Raw genomic sequence first — 19,800 nt, forward strand, 5'->3', positions numbered from 1 at the left:
GCCGGGATTTGATCAGGATTGCAGTGACTCCACACACAGGTCAACTTGGGGGCGATTGCCATCTTAACAGTCTTATATTCTGTGAGCATGGAAAGTCTTTCCATTTATTTAGGTATTTAATAATGTTTATCATTTTCAGATACAGAGTTACATTCTTGTTAAGTTTGTCCCTAAATATTTTTTGATGTAACTGTAAATGGAATTTTCTTAATTTCATCATTGCTAGGATACAGAAATACAATTGATGTTTGTATATTAATCTTCATGCCCTGCAATTTTGCTGAACTTGTTTATTAGTTTTAATAGATTTTTAGTGGATTCCTTATGATTTTCTCTATGCAAGAGCACATCATCTGCAAACAGAGATAATTTTACTTTTCCGATCTGGGTGTCTTTTATTTCTTTTTCCACTGTAAGTGACCTGGCTTTAGCTTTAGTACGGCATCTTGTAAGGGGCAAGTGCAGTCATTGTAGTTTCGTTCCTGATCTTACAGGGAAAGGAAGCATCAGGTGTTTCACCATTAAGTATGACGTTAGCTGTGGGTTTTCATAGATGTCTTTTATCAGACTGGGCAATTTCCTTATATTGCTAGTTTGTTTGAGTGTTTTTATCCTGAAAGAGTGTTGGATTTTGTTAAGTGCTGATCTGCATCTAATGGGATGATCATGTGGACCTTGTCCTTTTTTCTGTTGGTTTGGTATATTACATTAATTTTTTAAATATTAAACCCAGTTTACACTCCTGGAATAGATCACACTTGGTTGTGGTATATAGCCCTTTTTTTATATGTTGCTCGATTCAGTTTGCTAGTATCTTGTTGAGAATATTTGAGTCTATGAGAGATGTTGGCCTGTAGTTTTCTTGCGAGCTCTTTGTGTTTGGTTCAAGTTAATTGTGGGCTCATGGAATGAATTGGGAAATGTTCCCTTTTCTTCTTTCTTTTGGAGTAGTTTGTGAAGAATTGGTACTGATTCTTGCATAAGTATTTGGTGGAATTTGCCAAAAGCATCTGGTCATAGTCCTTTTACTCTTGGGTAATTTAAATTACTATTCTCTCTCTCTGTCTCTCTCTCTCTCTTCCTTTCATTCTCATTTATTGTAGCTCTAGTCAGATTTTTTATTTGAGTTAGTTTTGGTAGTTTGTGTCTTTTCAGGAATTTGTTCATTTCAACTCTGGTGTACAGTTGTTCATTCATAGCATTCCTTACCATCCTTTTTATTTCTGTGAGGTCAGTAGAGAGGTCTATTCATAGGTTTCCAACTAGTAACTGGGTACTTTAATCTCACAAAGAAATTAACTCTTAAACTTGGGGGCTTTCCAGGTATAGAAAATACAAAGAAACATGAAAATCAGAGTACTGTTGAGTTCCTTATTGTTACTGCTAACAGAATAAGCAGCCTCAACATTAATTCCTGCCTGGCACAGAATATTGGGACACAGATGTTGAGGGAAAAAATTGATGTTTAGGAGGGGGTACGCTTCTGCTGTTTAATACTCTCCAAAGGAATATTTTTGGGGTAAGACATCCTTTTCCTGGTAACTTGTAGGCTTCCTAAAACCTTCAACAGAAACACTTGACCTGATCGTCCAACTTTCCATCGGAGAGTGGAGGTAAATGCTACCAGGTATTCATTTTTCATTGTCGTGTATAAGCAATTCATTAGAAACCTTATGTAGGTCAGATCTCATTACAGGGAACTCCAAAGGACTGGCCAGATTTTTGGATCGGGCATTTCTCTCTCGTCTTTATGTTTCTCTCATTTAACGGATCCTCCAACTCTAAAGATGTGTCAAAACATACACATTTTTCTTTTTTAGAATGTAAAGTCTCGAATACAAAGAAATTTCAGACTCTAAAGTAGTAGACTACATACCCAGGCAACTTAAAGTTCTAAGCATCGGAGAGATTATTTTCATTTGTGAAAGGCAGAAAATAAAAGATTTCCGAGTTCAAGATCAACACTCTGGCACGTGCATTCCCATCATTCCCATCCTCACCCCGTCTTAACCTTTTGGCCAGAAGTCACCGCTCCTATATGATTTTTTTTTCGTCAAAACCTTTTTGTCACTTAACAAAGCATTTAGATTCCCATTATAGAAATGTATTATAAAAGCACTTTTGGAGAGTTATTTACTGCTCACCTAAAAGATGAATTGTTAAAGTTAAGCGACACTAGACGTTAAATGGAAATAAGTGTTCAGTTTACTAAGAGTGTAAAACCTTCTGATTATTGCAGGCAAACCATTTTGGATCTATCACTGTGGAGAATGTTCTATATTTTCACTCTGTAAAAAGAGAAAAGATCACGTTTAAAGCAGAGCTGTCTGCATCCAGAACAAAAGCATGTTGGTGCTGTTGTTAAGGAAATCACCAGAACACAGACCAAATTATTGGTTGCAAACAGTGTAAACAATGGAATTTTTCAAATGGAAAAGGCAATGTAAGTCCCAGAGAAGTTGGCTGCCAGGGAAGCCTCTGACTGCACCAAGACTAGCAAAACCTGCATGCAGACTAGCTGCTCACCGCCTGGGGGTTTCTACCCTTTCTCTGAAAAGTGAGAGAAGGAGGAGGATAGCAAGAAAAATGGGAAAAGCATCTCTTCTCCCATAAGGAGGCGAGAATAGATCATTTTCTTTCGTTCCCCCTAACTTTTTTGTTTTGAGAATGTTTATGACTTCAGAAGAAGAGAACTTGAGAGTACAGTCTGTATACTTTTCACCTGGACTCACCAATTTTTTTTAATGTTTATTGTTGGAGAGGGAGAGAGAGAACACGAGCGGGGGAGGGGTAGAGAGAGGGAGACACAGAATCCAAAGCAGGCTCCAGGCTCTGAGCTGTCAGCACAGAGCCCGACGCAGGGCCTGAACTCACAAACTGTGAGATCACGACCTGAGCTGAACTTGGACACTTAACCGACTGAGCTACCCAGGAGTCCCTGGATTCACCAATTTTTAACCACGTTTGCTTTTCTCATACCCTCGCTTACACAGAACACATATCCACACCCACGCAGAGAGTAAGTCACAAACGTGATAGCATTTCCTCTCAAAATACTTCACCATGCATTTCCTAACAAGATATTCTCTACCTAACCAAGTACTGTTATCACACCCAAGAAATTTTCAATTCATTAATTTTTCCCCGATAACATTTTGGGGAAGAGGGGAGTTTAATCTGGGATGCAGTCAGGGGCTCCTTCATTATATGTAGTTGTCATATCTTTTTCACCTTCTCTAGAGAGTAACCCCTCTTCTTTTGACTTTCATGTCACTATTTTTTAAAAGAGCAGGTTACTTTTCTTATAGAATACCCCATAGTCCAGACTTACTGATTTTTTTCCTTCTGGAAACATAAGATGTGTTAAACATATCTGACAAGAAAACTAACAACAGAAATGTGGCCTTTCTATTTTGTCACATCAGAAGGCACATAACATCGGTCTGTCCGGCTATTGGTGATTCTGTTTAATCACCCACATAAGTTGATATTTGTCTTTTTTTTCCATATTTTCAAAGGTATCTTTTTTCCCCTTATGATTTAGAGAAATGTGGGGCACAATACTTTGAGACCATGCAAACATTGTTCTCCAACAACCTTCTTTTTCTCCAAAATCCAGAACAAAACAAGGATGCCCACTCTCACCCCTTTTATTCAGCATGTAACAACCCTGGCCACAGCAGTTAGGCGAGAAAAAGAAATAAAAGGCATACAGATTGGAAAGAAAGAAGGAAAACTGCCGCTCTTGTAGATGACATGATACCATGTATATAAATTGTTAGGACTGATTAGAAGAAAAAAACTCAGGTTATGGGATACAAAATTAATATGTAAAAAGCAGTTGTGTTTCTGTACATTAATAACAGACTATCAGAAGGAAAAATCAAGAAAATGTTCCATTTACAGTTGCATCAAAAAGAGTAAAATACCTAGGAATATATTTAACCAAAGAGGTGAAAGACCTGTATACTGAAAACTGCAATACATTCATGAAAAAAAAATGAAGAGACAAATAAAAAGCAAGATATTTCATCCTCAAAGACTGGAAGAATAATGTTAAGATGTCCATACTACCCAAAGCCATCTACAGATTCAGTGCAGTCCCTATTAAAATTCCAATGGCGGGTGCCTAGGTGGCTCAGTTGGTTGAACATCCCAGCTTGGCTTGGGTCATGATCTCACATTTCGTGGGTTCGATCCCCGTGTCGGGCTCTATGGTGACAGCCTGGAGCATGCTTTGGATTCTGGGTCTCCCTCTCTTTCTGCCCCTCCCCCTCTGGCACTCTGTCTCTGTCTCTCAAAAATGAATATATGTTTAAATTTTTTTTTTTTAATTCCAGTGGCATTGTCCACAGAACTAGAAATAATTCTAAAAAGGTTTTAGACCTGAATAGCCAAACCAGTTTTGACCAAGAAGAACAAAGCCAAGGGGTATCACACTCCCTGAGTTCAAACTATGCTACTAAACTCTAGTAATCAAAACAGCTGGATATCGGCATAAAAACAGACACATACATGAGTAGAAAGCATAGAAATAAACCCATGTGTTTTTGGTCAGCTGATTTACCACAGAGGAGGCAAGAACAGAGAATAGGGACAGGGCAGTCTTTAACAAATGGTGGTGGGAAACTGGACTGCTGTTTTATACCATATGCAAAAGCAACTTAAAATGGATTCAAGGTTTGAATGCACAACCTAAAACTATGAAACTCCTAGAAAACATAGGTGGTGTTATTAAGCTCCTTGATACTGGTCTTAGCAGTGGGTTTTTTGGCTTGGCAGCAAAAGCAAAAATAAACAAATGGAACCACATCAAACTAAAAACCTTCTGTGCAGTAAAGTAAATGATCGGCAACAGGAAAGGCAACCCACTGAGTGGGCGAAATAAGAATTAACACAACTCAGTAGCAGAAACAGTCTGATGAAAAAGTGGGGAGATGATTTGAATAGATATTTCTCCAAAGACGTACAGGTAACAAAAAGATGTCCAACATCACCAATCATCAGGGAAACACAAATCAAATTTTTTTTTTTTAAGGTTTTTTTTTTTTTATTTATTTCGAGAGAGAGAGAGAGAGNTTAACCGACTAAGCCACCCAGGGAAACACAAATCAAAACTACAGTGAGATCTCACCTTACACCTGTCAGAATGGCTGTTATCAAAAAGACAAGAAATAACAGGGTGTGGAGAAACGGGAGCCCTGTCACACTATTGGTGGCACTGTAAATTAGTGCAGCCACCGTGGAAAATAGTGTGTAGATTTCCTCAATAAATTAAGCAATCTTATAAGCCAGCAATTCCAATACTGGGTATCTATCCAAAGAAAATGAAAACGCTAATCTGAAAAGATATGTACATTCCTGTGTTCACTGCAGATTTATTTACAATAACCAAGATGATGAAAACAGCCTAGCTGTCCATCTGTGAATGAATAAAGAAAATGCGGTTGGTTCATCGATCTCGATAACTCCGCCATCTGAGTAGTATATACATAAATATTACTGAGCCATAAAAAAGAATGAAGCCTCACTGTTTGCAACATGGATGAACCCTGAGTGTATTTTAAGTGAAATAACGCAGACAGAAAGAGATAAATACTGCATGCTTTCACTTACGTGTGAAATCTAAAAAACAAATCAGAACAAAACCCAGACTTACAGAGTGGTGGTTGCCGGAGGGAAGGGTGGTTGGGAAAGGGAGAGCAAAATGGGTGAAGAGGATTACTAAGTGCATACTTCAGGTCATGAAATAAATAACTCACTGGGATGTATTGTACATCAATAACATTGTAAGGTGAAAAGAGAGGAACCAGATTTACCAGGGGGACCATTTCACAGTGTGTGTAAATATCAAATTACTGTGTTACACACCTGAAACTAGCGTGACATTGTCAATTACACCTCAGTAAATGTCTTCAGATGCTCAGGTAAAAATGAGAGTATCCCTTTAGACTGCTCGACATCCTCCCCGCCGTAGCTGCACCCCTTCCCCAATCTGTTCACAGTTTGATCTGTGTCCTTCAAACTTTCTTTTGCTGTAGTTGATGGCAGTTTTGTTGTATTTTTTCCATATTTAGCTCATAAACATACACGAAGGGTGTGTTTATTTCTTTACTTTGCAAATAATGTAATCATGCTCCAGATAACGTATTGTGACTTGGTGTTTTACTTTGTTTTTTTATGTCCCTTTGTATTGAGTTACCTCACTCTTAGTAGCTGTATGATAGTTCATACCACGGATCTACCGTAGCTGATATTTGTGTTGTTTCTAGGTTTCCTGTATTATAGGCAGCTGCAGTTAATATCCTGGAATATGTCTGTGCATATGTTCAAGTATTTCTATAGAATAGATTTCCAAGAGGTAGAATGGTTAATTAACTGTCATTGATTCACACTTAGGCAGTAGCTTCCTCACACCCTTACCAACACTGGCAATATTTAGCAATGTTTTTTATATTTGCCAATCTGATGGGTTAAGAAAAGAACAGTAGCTTACTGTTTTCATCAATATTTTTCTGTTTACTAGTGAGAACGTTCATTCATGTTTGTTAGCCACTAATTTCCTCTGGTTGCTCACTTGTCTGTAGGGGTTATGTTTTAGCTTTCATATACGGTGTCCCTTGCGGTCTGAATTTTTGCCACCTAAACTCTGGAATTAGGTAGATCTGATGAAGTCTTGAGAAAACCCTATCTCTGTGCACCCTCCCTGCGCCATCCAGGGTCAGATTGATTCAGATGACAGCCGTCCTGATGTGCTGTCCAGACTCCAGAGCCAAATAGAGTCTTTCAGAGAGGAAGACGCAGCTCGTTCTGATCTTCCCTACAATGTGTTACATTCCCCACCACCACCCCCCCACCCTGTGTGTGGTTTATCTTTTGATGTCATTCATGTGGTTTTACACAATAAAAAGTTGAAAACGTTTGTTGAATGTCTGTGGTTTTCCGGTGTAAGTTCTAAGGTTTTGCTTTTATCTAAGTCGTCTTTTCTCTAAGATTTTTTTCAGTCTATCTTATTTTCTTCTCTGTGGTTATTTTTAGACACACTGGAATTCCTGGACGCATGAAATGTATTTTTATGCATAATGTATTTTGTCAACACATTGTTAATCATTTATCGTTAATCTTAAACACCACCTTTATCCCACACCAGGATTCTTATGTATGCGGGGGTCTGTTCTAAACCTGTGCCACACTGTTTGGTGAATGTTTGAGTATCTAGATAAGAAAGTTCCTTTTTCTTTTTTAAATATCCCTTGTTTATTATTGCTTCATTTTCCTTCCTGGTACATTTTTAGGGCAAAATAAGTCAGTTTTGCCCATGTACGCTTCCTGCAGCAATGTAGACAAACGTGCACCTCCCCCCCCGGGTCTGGGAGAAACTGGTTAGGGGTCTGGGACCAAGGTTAAGACTTGAATAAACCCAGAAAAATTAAAGACAAATTATCCTCTAAGCCTTGAAGAAATCCTGTGGGTCTGTAACACTGTTAAGTGCTGCCTAAGTATGTGTTTAATGAGCCCTTGATTCATCGATTCTTCTAGGTAGACCTTCTCCAGTCCTCGTACTTCTCCACGGTCACCCCCAGAATTTCACGTCATGATGCTGGCGCACTCCCTTCACTCTTCCAGACCCTTCTCCCCAGTCCCCTACACCCCATTCCAACTCCCACATTTTCTGTCCGGGGGAAATCTCCTGGTTCCTACAAACCCAGTTCAGATACTACCTTTTCTGGGAATGTTTTCTTCCTGCCAATGGTAAGAAGACTGTGAGAGCCTTTGTGCCTGTTATTTGTTCCTGTAATATCATTATCCAGCTTCGGGCTAAGTCAGGACACAAATGCCATATAGGTCTTTTTCAAAAACATTTGAAAAAGAATAAAACATCCCAGTCTTCAGGGAGATCACCAGAGAATAAAGGAAAAGCTGAAGCTAGAAGAAAAATAGATATGAAAGCATACATTATATGTGATTTTTTTTTTTTTTTCCCCAAATCACAGGAGACCTTTTTTACATCCATTTTGTCCCCCAGCCTGACCAGGTTTAGGTTTTATGGCTTCTGCTGTAAGCCTTTACAAATGGAGCCATTCATTTTGACCTGGGAAAACATTCCACACGGCGCAGAGATGGGACCGGATGGGTATGGGTCCTTCTCATGGAGTTTGGGGGCCAGAAGGAAAAATACTAGGAAATGGAGTTAGAAAGACATAGGCATTCCATGAAGGACTGGGGGGTAGTCATCACTATCATGTGGAGCCGTGCTGTAAACAACAGATATTCTGAATCTCTCCTTTTTTTCCTAGTACTGGATGAATGAATACACCTCGTCCATCGGAATTGGAGTTTTTCATTCAGGAATTGAAGTGTATGGCAGAGGTACGTGTACCCACCGCCTGAACAGGCTTCCCCGACGATTGTTTTCTTTTAAAGGACTCGCGGAATCATCACTACAGCTCTTCCTCTTTTTTTCCAACTGCTTCCATACATTATCGTATGGCACAAAGTAGAACAGTCTCCCCACATTTGTTTGTACTGCAGTTTGGGAAAATGCCCAAAGCTGGATGTATTTGAGGAGAAGGTATTACAGTTCATGACCATACGTTCATTGAGTTATCTTTTCTTCCAAATACAGCGGCTTAAAAAATGGTTGCGTCTTGGACTGTTTCACGGCGACAGTTTTGCTCTAATGAACACCGGAGTCCCTAAGAAACCTTGCGCTTTGCAAAACAGTCATTATGGTTGGAAGAGCCTTGGTGCGAGAGTGGCAAGCTTGAAATACCAATTTCCCTAGGGAATTTCAGTATTGAATTTGGTTTTGGAGACTTGCAAGTGTGTAGTTACAAAACTGGAAAATATCACTGAGCAAATCTCTGCCCTTGACTCCATCTAGCTTTTTGCTCTGGAATGATGGCCTGTGTCATTAGCCCAGTCCTTTTATTCCTCATTGCCCTTAATTATGATAAATATGACAGGAGCCACTCAAACCTAGCAGCTCGGTGTTCAGCAGCTTTTTCCTTTGTTCTGATTCCCGCTGCTGGTGCAGGGTAATTCTTCCAGGTCAAGCCGGGAGCAGTAATGATCTGCATAAGATGGACCACGTTTCCAGTGTCATCGGGGTTGTGAAAGTAGATTATTTTGAATCCTAAACTCACCCTGTAGCAGAAATGTCTTTCATTTGCCTCAGGTGGGAGGCCTTTGTGCGAGCCTTCTAAGAAGATGTGCTCGCAGTCCACTCGGAGTTCCCCGTGGCTGTAGCTGATTCGAGGAAAAGCCTCCTTTGCTCACTGGCCGGCGTGTGCTTCTGCTGCCCCTTTCTCACAGTCCACATCAGCTGCTTCTACATGCAGCGTAGCCTATCAGACGTTCACTATACAGATGTGCTGTTGAAGCTCCATTTGATTGGAAAGGCTGTATCTGTCTCCCAGATGATCCCCAAAAGCAGGGAGGCTCCTGCGAAGGTGTCACTGGTCGCTACATGTAGCCACGGGTGGCATCGTCATCCTTGGGTTTGCACCCTTGCTTGGTTCGGCCTTTGCCAGAGCTGCTTTTTCCCCTTTAACTGAATCTCTGTGGTGTGTCATAGTTTTCTAAGTGCCACCAAGTTCTGAGCCACATGATCCCGTTGCCGTGAAGTAAAGAAGGATGTGCAGCCCTGCGGCGCTTTCTCCATTTTGCAGGCAAAGAAGCCAATGCTCAGATCTGTTGGAAGTCAGACTACCGATAGTTCATAGAACTAGGGCCGGAACCCAGGCATTCCTCTGTGCCAGTCACTGTTCTGTCACCTGTCTAATCCTTGTGCCCCTCCATAAAGGATTCAGGAATCCTTAGAAACATGGTTTGAAACATGTTCATGTAAGCTGAGCAGAGCTAAGGTCACACGTCTTCCTGAAAGTGAATGATGCTTCTCGAGCAGGTGAATAAATGGCTCTATGACTTTTCTTTACCGGACTTGAGGATGTTAAAAATCTAAACGTAATCTTCCTACATCCATCCTGATTATCTACAATGTTGATTATAAAGTCCTACCGTTAAGATAAATTTTAATGTGTATTTCAGAATTGAACGCCACACGCTTTCTTATCCACACCTTTGCTTTCTTTCTGGAAGGTCTGAATCAGATGGAAACTTGGTGTCTGCCTTGTTCTCGCCCATGCTCTGCTCTAAGACCTTTCACGATTATAGTTAATACATTTTAAGTGATGAGATCAACTTTAACATTTGTTTGTAATTTTTTAAGTAAGTCTACTAAAATTTGCCACTTAAATATCTAAATATCTCCTACCAGAAACTTTAGTTCCGTCCTTATCTGAAACCGTTCTCCGCTTCTGGTCTGGATGAGAGTTTATAGCTCCGGAACCCACAGCACAAGTACTTCCCTCATAGCTGAAAGATTGCTGTGGACAGTGTGTGTGAAGAGGTGTGTATGTTAACGTGGTAGCTTTTTTTTTTTTCTTGAATGAGGGGAACTGAATTCAGTTTTTCACGTTTGCGAATGTGTCCCTCTTAATTCAAAGATAAACCAAGAGCCTTCAACCCATGAGCCATGAAAACTCATCACTGTTAGACAGTTTTTCCAGTGAAGCATTTAAGTTCAAAATTTGATCCCTTCAGTTTAGAAAGTGGCAAAGCGCTGAACTGACCGCCCACGTGGTCTGGCACGCTGCATGGGCAGAGAGACCATGGTCACCTGCATCAGTCACCTGCTGACGAGAATGGACGAGTCAGGGTCACCTTTGAGTGTCTTGCGTTATCAGAGTTTCAGGCCTTTTGTATCGACTGTTGTTACATGTAACAGCTAAACGAGACGGAGATATTTGTGAAAGCATTGGTAAATTGGAAAATACTTAGATGGTGTCATTATTAGCCTCATCATTTATTAAAGCTAATTCAGCATTCTGGTTAAGTTTTGTGTGATAAATACTAAAAATCATGAGTTTTCTCTTTTCAGAATTTGCTTATGGTGGCCATCCTTATCCCTTTTCTGGAATATTTGAAATTTCCCCAGGAAATGCTTCTGAACTAGGAGAAACATTTAAATTTAAGTAAGTAGGGAGGATAATTTTTATTACACTGTCTTAGGTGCCAAAGCTTGTTTGCAGGCCTATGGAAGTCACTCTGTAGACTAAACTCTAGGGAGTTAAAATGTTTCTTTAACGCTGTTTTAGTTGCTGACACTTTATTTTAAAATCGAACCTATCTCAAGTGTGTAAATATGAGAATCAGCCAGATGAAGTGCCTGAAATAACCTAGCCTTTTGCTTGTATTCAGGACCCACGCGAGTTACTTTGTGTACTTTAAAAATGTTCTTACCGTCCTTTCATCCCTTAGTATGTAAGTTGGACTCTGCCTTAGGAAACGTGTGTATGTACGTGATTGCTTCCCTCAGACTCCCGTGCAGGGAGAGATGGAAGAAAGTGATATTGTGACCTACCTGACGCAGTTAAAAACCTTCATTCTCCTGGCGAACATAGCGCAGCACACAGAGGTGTAGAATCACTGTGTTGTACACATGAAACTAACGTAATGTTGTGTGTCAACTATACTCCGATTAAAGCCTTTTTAATAAAATGCATGAAGAGAAAACAAATAGTCGGTAGGAATTTTTTTTTTAATCTTTTCATTTGTCCCAACGAAAGGGACGCTGTTTATACATTTGAAATATCTGAACAGTTGATGAGCTGAGAAACTTGTTAAGGTACACGTAGTACATGTATCGGGAAACCAAAATACTCCGGAACCTTAGGAGTAGTCGGCAGCACCGAGAATTCGAATGCTTAATGATCCAAATTTCCATTTCTTAGTTAAGGTTTATATTTGAAAAGATATTTAGAACCTTAGTTTCAAGGAGCTCTAAAGAACCTTCTGGGCCTATAATCATTAACTTACCAAGTGAAAAACAGCGAAATGAGGTTGTAACACTGAAATTCAGGTTAGGGCTACCCATGTCGATCACTACCAAGTTCACGGTTCTCCCAGCCTGTCACTGATAGGCTCTAGTGCCGTCCTGAGTCTGTTCCTCAGGTGTCCCCTTTCACAGGACTGCTAGATGAAAGGGCTTTCTAGGTATTTGTAGTTTTCCTGGATGCCTAATTTGTATCTGACTTAAATTCTGCTTTCTATTGGGTATCATGTCTGTCGCATTTCCAGGGTGGTCGTTGGGGATCGGGTGGAGGGGGAGTGGATGGGTTGATTTGTTTTTATAATGCTGTAAAAAAAAATGTAGTAGGTAATTCATGTCCCTGTGGCATAGAAGCAGATAGTGTAAAAGACTATTTCTGAATGAGATTACGGCCAGCTATTCACAGGCCAGTATAATTGCAGAGGAGTATCTACAGCACCATCTGGGTCTGCAGTGACCTGGCTGTGTATACAGTGCTTGTAAAAATAATGTGCTAGTACGTTTTCAACGTATGATGCACTGCTTCCTAAAGAAAGTGACCAAGTTCGCACTAGTATGATTCAGAAGGAACGGACTTAAGAGTTTATTGTAGAAAAGCAAAGGCTCAAATAACAGAAGATGGAAAAGTGTCTCCTTTACCCTTTTAGTCTTAGTGCATTAACTCCCTTCTGTTAACCAGTCAGAATATCCCTGGAAATGAGCAAGTCTTTACACACGCTCTTTTCTCACTGCTTCCAATTCACACAGTCGCGTTTTTTCTTTCTTTTCCTTTTTGTTCTTCAAGAGAAGCTGTAGTTTTAGGGAGCACGGACTTCCTGGAGGATGACATAGAGAAGATTGTGGAGGAGCTGGGCAAGGAGTACAAGGGCAACGCCTACCACCTGATGCACAAGAACTGTAACCACTTCTCCTCAGCGCTGTCGGAGGTGAGTGTCCCCCGCGTCCCAAGCGCGCCCTCTGCGACACCCTGGGGTCCTTCAGGCACGTAACCTCTGCTGGTGTGCCTGAGGTGCCGTTCTTCCCTTCCCTGGCTCCTTCCTCGTCTTCCCAAGTCTTCGTGTTCATGGAAGGGGTGCCGTTCGAATCTTCCCCTCATCCGAGTGGCCTTTCCGAGGTTGGTGGCTTCCCAGGGGGCCCCATGTTAAACTGCGACCCGGTTTGCGACTTTGTCGTGGGGAGGGTGAGCAGGGATAATCGTCCTTCTTATCCTAAAACACTCCCTTCCAACCTGAACTTCCTCTTTAAAGAAATTAATGCCGGGGGCACAGGGGTGGCTCAGTCGGTTAAGCATCCAACTCTTGATCTCAGCTCAGGTCATGATCTCACGTTTAGGGAGTTCGAAGGCCACGTTGGGCTCCATACTGACAGTTTTAAGCCTGCTTGGGATTCTCTCTGCCCCTCTCCACCTGCACTTGCGCCCTCTCGCTCTCGCTCTCGCTCTCTCTCAAAATAAATTTTAAAAAAAAGTCTCTACTGCAAAAAAAAAAAAAATAGAGAAAAATTAAATTAGACTGAATNCTTCCAACTTCCAACGTAGCTCACAGGCACTTACTTGATTTCCCGGTTCTGGACCCCCGGGCCGGAGACCTGAGACCTGCGGGACCCGGAAGCGGAAGCGGGGGGAAGAAATGCCGAGGTTGTGAGACAGGGGCTGGAGAATTCACTAGCACACAGCCCCACAACNCCCCGGGAATGAGAAAAGGCTCGGCCCTCCTGACCCGCCCCGCGTCGTCGTCTGCAGGCCGGCTGGCGTCTGTTGTGAGCAGGGAAGCGTCTGGGAGTGACAGATCCAGACGGACACCTGGCCGTTTTGGCCAGACCGCGGATGTGAGGGACGCGTAGCCCTGGTGGTGACCTGAGCTTCGGCCCCTCTTCGGGCAGGAAGAGGAAAGAGAAGCCCCCAAATTCCCAAAGCGGAGTTGTGGGTGAGCCAGAAATGCCGACCGACGGTGTGGCTCCCTCCTCCGAGGGCCCGGAGCAGAGCCCAGGGGAGCCGGCGGGGGGTCCTGCCGCTGAGCCCCCCCGCCGTCGGCTGGAACAGCAAACCTGTCTGTGCGAGTTTGCTGCTGGAGTCTGAAGAAACTCGCAGCCGGGGAAGAACGGTGTGCTCTGTGACTCCGGCCCCTGAGGGTCTCCGCTCGAGCTGGAGGGCAGCGTCGGTGCGTATAAGCGCGGGGGGTGTGGGCGCCCCGGGAGTGCGGGGAGAAACCGTGTCCGGGACTCGCCTCGCGCTGCCCGCAGCCGCAGCGTGGGCGGATTTAAGTCTGGATTATTAAAAGAACACATGTCTCCACAACTGGGATTTTTGTTAGGACGTTTGCCTCTTGCAGCCCCGAAAGGCAGACGACGTCCAAAGAGAGACGATTTCCAGATGGACTGGAGTTTTCAGAAGCGGCTGTTAGAGCTCGGGGGCCCTGGTGCGGCCGCTTAGCCGAGGCGTGGAGGCCGAGGGCCTCCCCGGCTGCCGTGCTTGTCCGTGGCTCTTGAAAGGGGCTCCGGAAAACCACGGTTGCTTAACCTTAGGAACGCGGCGCCCTGGCCACACAGCGTCTTGGCCTCACTAGTGCCAGACAAAAGCCCTGGCCTTTAATCGAAATCCCGAAGTCACGGACCTGATTCCCCGCGCTGGACCGTTCGGCCAAAACCCACCGGTGTCCGCCCCCCGCGGGGCCAACCTGAAAGCTGGTGCAGCCCAGGAACCGGACTCCTCCCTGGGGACCCTTGCGCGGAGCTCTCGGCCACGGAAGCATCGTGATGACCGCTCCATCCGGGTGATGTGCCGGGCAGGGGGGGCACCTGCACCCAGCTGCTCGTTGGCCCCTCGTTTCCGGTACCAGGACCGACTGAGTTCCTAGCCCGCGAGTCTTCCAGAACCGGCAAGTGGGGGAGAGCGCGGCCTGGGAGGAGGGGGTCTGGGGTGGGGGTGGGGCGGTAGCCAGACCCGCCCTTCCTCCCACTCCCCCTGCGCTCCTTAGCGAGGCAGCGCAGTCCTCAAATGCAGCTGCGGAATCGGATGCTCTTTCCTGGGTGCTCTTCCCTGGGCCGTTCACGGGCTAGATGATCAGTGGGACGGAGGGGGCGACCTATAAACTCGTTGTGACCTTTTATGAAAAGTCAGCATTTCACCGTGACCAGTGTCTAACATGATGTGTCCAGCTAGTTAAGTCATATATTTCCCAGTGACAGCCCCTGTCCTTCTTATATATATGTCCTTTTGAGACCCCCCCCCAAAAAAAAAAGTCCGGATGAGAGTAAGGGATAATTTAAAGTGTGAAGTCAGGATTGCCAAATGGTCCACACAGATTTCATAACAACACACAAAACCCAAGACCCTGGCACCGGGGAAGGTACTTAATAACCTTTGTTTCTTAATGCTGCCTCTTCCCTTGCCCTGAAGAACAGCCTCTGTGTCCCGCCTCTCAGCCACTGTGAGCACGTTGGACGCCGCCAGGCTGCTCACCTGCCAGCCAGCGACAGTGCTGACATGGCACCCAGGCCGTCCCCACACCTGCCACCCAGCACAGGGGCACTAACTTGGCCTCGCAGACAGACAGGACTGTTCAGTGCTGACTGTGTTTAGTCAGAGCCTCCAAGATTGGACTCGTCTTTCAGGCTGGATCGAAAGCCCTGCCTCAGTGCATCTGGGCAGCAGTTCTGCGGCAGCACAGCCAGGTGGCCGACAGACAGCAGACCTTTATGTCTCACGGCCACCATCCAGGCGCTGGCAGACTTGGCCTTCTGGCAAGCGCTGTTTCCTGGGTCATAAGCCGCTTCTTGCTTTGGTCTCTGGTGCCAGGAGGGGTGAGGTAAGGGCACTAATCCTGTTTGCCAGGGCTCAGGCCTCATGACCCTCCTGCCTCCCAGATGCTGCCTTCCACCTACGTCAAGTTCAAGGTTAGGATTTCAGCTCACCAGCTTTGAGGGGACAAAGCTCCTCAGTCTAGAGCAAGCCCCACAGTGCTCGCTGCCACCGAGGAGGCACACCGGAGGCCTGTACCCTGTGCTGCCAACCTGTGTGTGCCCTGTTCAGGGGGCCCCGATATGGTAGCTTCCTTGCTAGGGGTGTCACGTGTGTCCTCTGGGATTCTGCTTATGCGTGTGCCCTCCCACGACCTCCTTCAGGCCAGGTGAAGAAGGTTCCTACCAAAACTCAGGTGGAAGCCACTTGGCTCTCAAAAGTCAGCCTTTACAGTTAGTGGGATTTGCTGTAACTTTGATGATAATTGCTGTCACAACAGCTTGGCCAAGTTTGGGGGCTCTAGTGGGGGGAGGTTCCATGGAAAAAAAGAGTTAAAACGGGACCAGAGGCTGCTGTCCTTAGAAAAGACTGGGGCCTTGGATGGTCTCTGTGAACGTGACTGTCAGAAGGGCCCTCAACATTCCCAACATGGAGGAGCAGCTCACCGGGCCCGACCCGTGTGTACAGTGTGATTTCTACAAAACACCTGCTTCCATTCCAGGGACTCCAGAATCCTGGCCTGCGCTAAGGAGCAGGTGCTTGTACGAACAGGCACAAAGAAACCCTTGGGTGCTGGGTGTCTAGCGGGTTTCCCTGGTGGGCGTTTCCCGTGTGTTGTCCTAGCCGCTTCCGGGGGGTAACTGAGTGTCTCCCGTGTGACTTGGCGGGGAGAGGCCCTTCGAAAGCTTGCTTGTGGTTTGCTGTGCACTTTCTGTCCGTTTCCCTGTAGTAAATCAACTGTGACCGCAGCGGCGTGCCCAGTCCCGGGGTTCTCTTGGCAAGTCACCATCTCACCTGGTCAGGGGACCAGCAGACTCAGCTCAGTTCTCTAAAAGTAATCAAGAAGGTTTGGGTTTTTTTGGTTTTTTTTTTTTTAGTATCAGGAATTTCTCCTCCTCCCAGATTTAAAAATACTTGACTTCACAGGAAAAATCTCAAACAGCCTCCCTTACACCAAAGGACCTAGAAAAGAACAAACAAAGCCCGAAGTTAGTAGAAGGAAGTACTCCAGATCAGAGTAGAAATGAAACCGAGACTAAAAAGACAGTGGTAAAGAACAGTGAAACTAAGAGCCGGTTCTTTGAAAAGGTAAGCAAAATTGACAGACCTTCAGCTAAACTCACCAAGAAGAAAAGAGGCAGGGCTCACACAAATCAAAAATGAGAGAGAAGTTGCCGCTGACACCACAGAAATACAAAAGATCGTAAGAGACTACAGCGAACACCTCTGTCCATGGAGGGGACGACCAAGAAGACAGAGGCATTTTTAGAATCATACAGTCTCTTGAGACTGAATCATAACAGACAATCCGACATTTTACTAAGGAGGTTAAATCCACAAGCTTCCAGCAAACAGTAGTCCCAAGACCAGACGGCTTGACTGGTGACTTCCACCAAACGTGTGGAGATTTAATACCTGACCTCAAACTTTTCCAGAAATGAAAGAGGGAGGGTATGCTTCCTAACAAATTCTACAAGGCCGATTTCCTTGATGAACAAAGATGGAAAAATCCTCTACAGAACATTAACAGACCCAATGCAACAATACCTGGAAAGGATTCTGTGCCGAGACAGAGTGGGATTTACCCCAGGGATGCAGGGGCGGTCCCACATTTGTGAATCCATCGGTGTGACACACCGCGTGAAGAAAGTGAGAAATAAAAATCCTAGATCATTCAGTAGATGCAGAAAGGCATTTGACAGTCTTCAGCATCCACTTAGGATAAAACTGCCAACGAAGTGGGTGTAGAGGGGATGTAGGTCAACGTAATGAAGGTCATGCAGGACAAGCTTCCATCACACTCTGTGGGGAAACGACATGGCGCACGACAGGGATGGCCACGCTTGCTGTTACAACACTGCTGTGATGAATAACCCCGTACACACATCTCTGTGTACTTTGCCCCTGTGTCCCTGGGGGAGATCTCTAGAAGGGGAATTACTGGTTGGAGCTTAAATGCAAAAGTAATTTAGCTGCATAAACCGCTACCCGCAGTCAGAAACACATTTTCCGTCATGACCCAGTCTAAACACACATGTACGCGTAACACGTTAAAACAAGTGTCACAGTCACCCCTCTGTACAGTCTCCTGCTGGATGACTCACTGATGGGTCTGGACTCCGGGCTTAGAGACCTGGGCTTGGCAGAAGGGCCAGCACTCTGAGAGGGCCGATGGTAGGTCTGTGAGGCTGGGGACTGGCCACCGACTGCTCTCTGCCATGGAGAACTCAGCCCCCGGGCGCGGCCGAGGCCCAGCACAACTTCCTGGATGCCATCGGGAGGCTGTAGTTTGCTGTCCTGTGTTTTAGGCTGATCAGGCCACACACCCCGGGAAGCACCCGGACGTGGGAGGGAAGGTGCCTGCCGAGTAAAACCAGGACTTCGGAAGTAGGATGAAGGAAGTGGCTGTTGGCTCGTCAACAGTGGCTGTACATTGACCTAAATACGCCTTGTCGCCTCTTCTGTGGTCGGCCTTTGGGCCCGCAGATACCCCTGGACGTGCCGTGGGGGTAAAACCCACCGTGATACTGGCTCCCCTGTGTTGCTTGGGGTGGAGAGACCGGCATGGGGTTGGTGAGGCCGTTGCACGGCTCTCCTGCAGATGTAGTTCATGGGCGTATTCTTCAGATATTTTTAAGTTCTTGCTACCTCCGTGCTCCCAGGCAGGTGATCAGATTTGGTCAAAACCTGTCATCTTCCCTCAAGTGAGAGCATCTCGCTTGTCCTGAAGTTAAGGCAGAGACGCCGTATTGAAGGGAATGTGACTGTTGCCAGGCTAACCCTTTAGGGGAGAAAGTCCCACTGCTTGATTGCAGGTACCACTTTACTTACGTTTTAGCTAATGTGGGGGCTTCAGATACTTTGAAATTTTTTTCAAGTTATCAACTTGGATAAGATCGCATGGTCACAAATTTTGATGTGACTGGCGGCAAAACTGCCAAGGGGACAGTGGAGCAGGGTGGCAGTAAGCCCCATGCCGTCTGCAGGTAGGAAGGACGGTGATAAAGTGAGGTCAGCGGTGCCTGGGGGCTCAGTCGGTTAAGCGTTGGACTCTTGGTTTGGGCTCAGGTCTTAATCTCGTGCTTCATGAGTTCGAGCCCTGCATGGGCCTCCATGCTGACAGTGCAGAGCCTGCTTGGGATTCTCTCTCTCTGTCACTGTTTCTCTCTCTGTCCCTGCCCCTCCTCTGCTCATGCTTGCGCGCGCTCTCTATCTCTCAAAAATAAATCTAAAAAAAAAAAGAATGAAGTTAATTGTGGAATACCGGATTCTTACTATTTGAGGGCAGCGGGGCCGTGGGTTGTGGCCCAGAGGCCTCTAAGGACAGGGTAAGGATGCGGAGTGGGCTGAGAGCCGCCGCAGACCNAGTCAGGCGTTTGGCCTGGTTCTGACCGTGGAGTCACAAAGCCAGGTCTGCATCCATGGAGACGTTTCTTTCTCGACCAGCACGAGAAGTAATGGGGTAGGACGCGGGCCAGACGGATGGGGTGGCGGAGACTGGACGGAAGCGGGAAGGCACCTGCGAAAGGGGAGACGTGCCTGCTGGGCACTGGCCGCTGTGGTGCTTGCGGCGGCGTTCAGGGTCCCGGGACCGCGCGCCTCAGGGCAGGTGCCGGGGTCCGAGACGGAACTGGCTTCGTGGGGCAGCTGTAGAAAGTCCGCCACCGGCCGAGGCTTTGGAGGCGGCGGCTTGCCCTCACGGCCCTGGTGCTTTCCCACACTCCCTCCTGCCCGCCCCCNATTCTCTGTGGGAAGGAGATTCCTCGCTGGATCAATCGGCTCGCCTATTTCAGCTCCTGCATCCCCTTCCTGCAGAGCTGCCTCCCCAAGGAGTGGCTCACCCCCGCCGCCCTGCAGTCCAGCGTCAGCCAGGAGCTCCGGGAGGAGCTGGAGGAGGCGGAGGACGCGGCCGCCGCCGCCCCCGTGGCCGGCCCCGCGGCGGCCTCCA

General features: G+C 45.7%; 1 protein-coding gene across 1 annotated transcript in view; it reads left to right on the forward strand.

Annotated features, from left to right (window-relative positions):
- DESI2 (desumoylating isopeptidase 2) overlaps positions 1 to 19,796 on the forward strand; it is a gene marked incomplete at its 3' end in the record, with an annotated part of 40,848 nt that extends 21,052 nt beyond the window's left edge. Inside the window, exons 2-5 of the mRNA XM_077779907.1 lie at positions 8,298 to 8,370; positions 10,943 to 11,036; positions 12,678 to 12,819; positions 19,593 to 19,796. Coding sequence (XP_077636033.1) covers positions 8,298 to 8,370; positions 10,943 to 11,036; positions 12,678 to 12,819; positions 19,593 to 19,796 — 513 coding nt within the window. The remainder of the gene's footprint in view (positions 1 to 8,297; positions 8,371 to 10,942; positions 11,037 to 12,677; positions 12,820 to 19,592) is intronic.
- Positions 19,797 to 19,800: the final 4 nt, after the last annotated feature.

This window comes from Crocuta crocuta, unplaced genomic scaffold (genome assembly GCF_008692635.1).
Source record: "Crocuta crocuta isolate KB4526 unplaced genomic scaffold, BGI_CrCroc_1.0 scaffold322, whole genome shotgun sequence".
Lineage (NCBI taxonomy): Eukaryota > Metazoa > Chordata > Mammalia > Carnivora > Hyaenidae > Crocuta > Crocuta crocuta.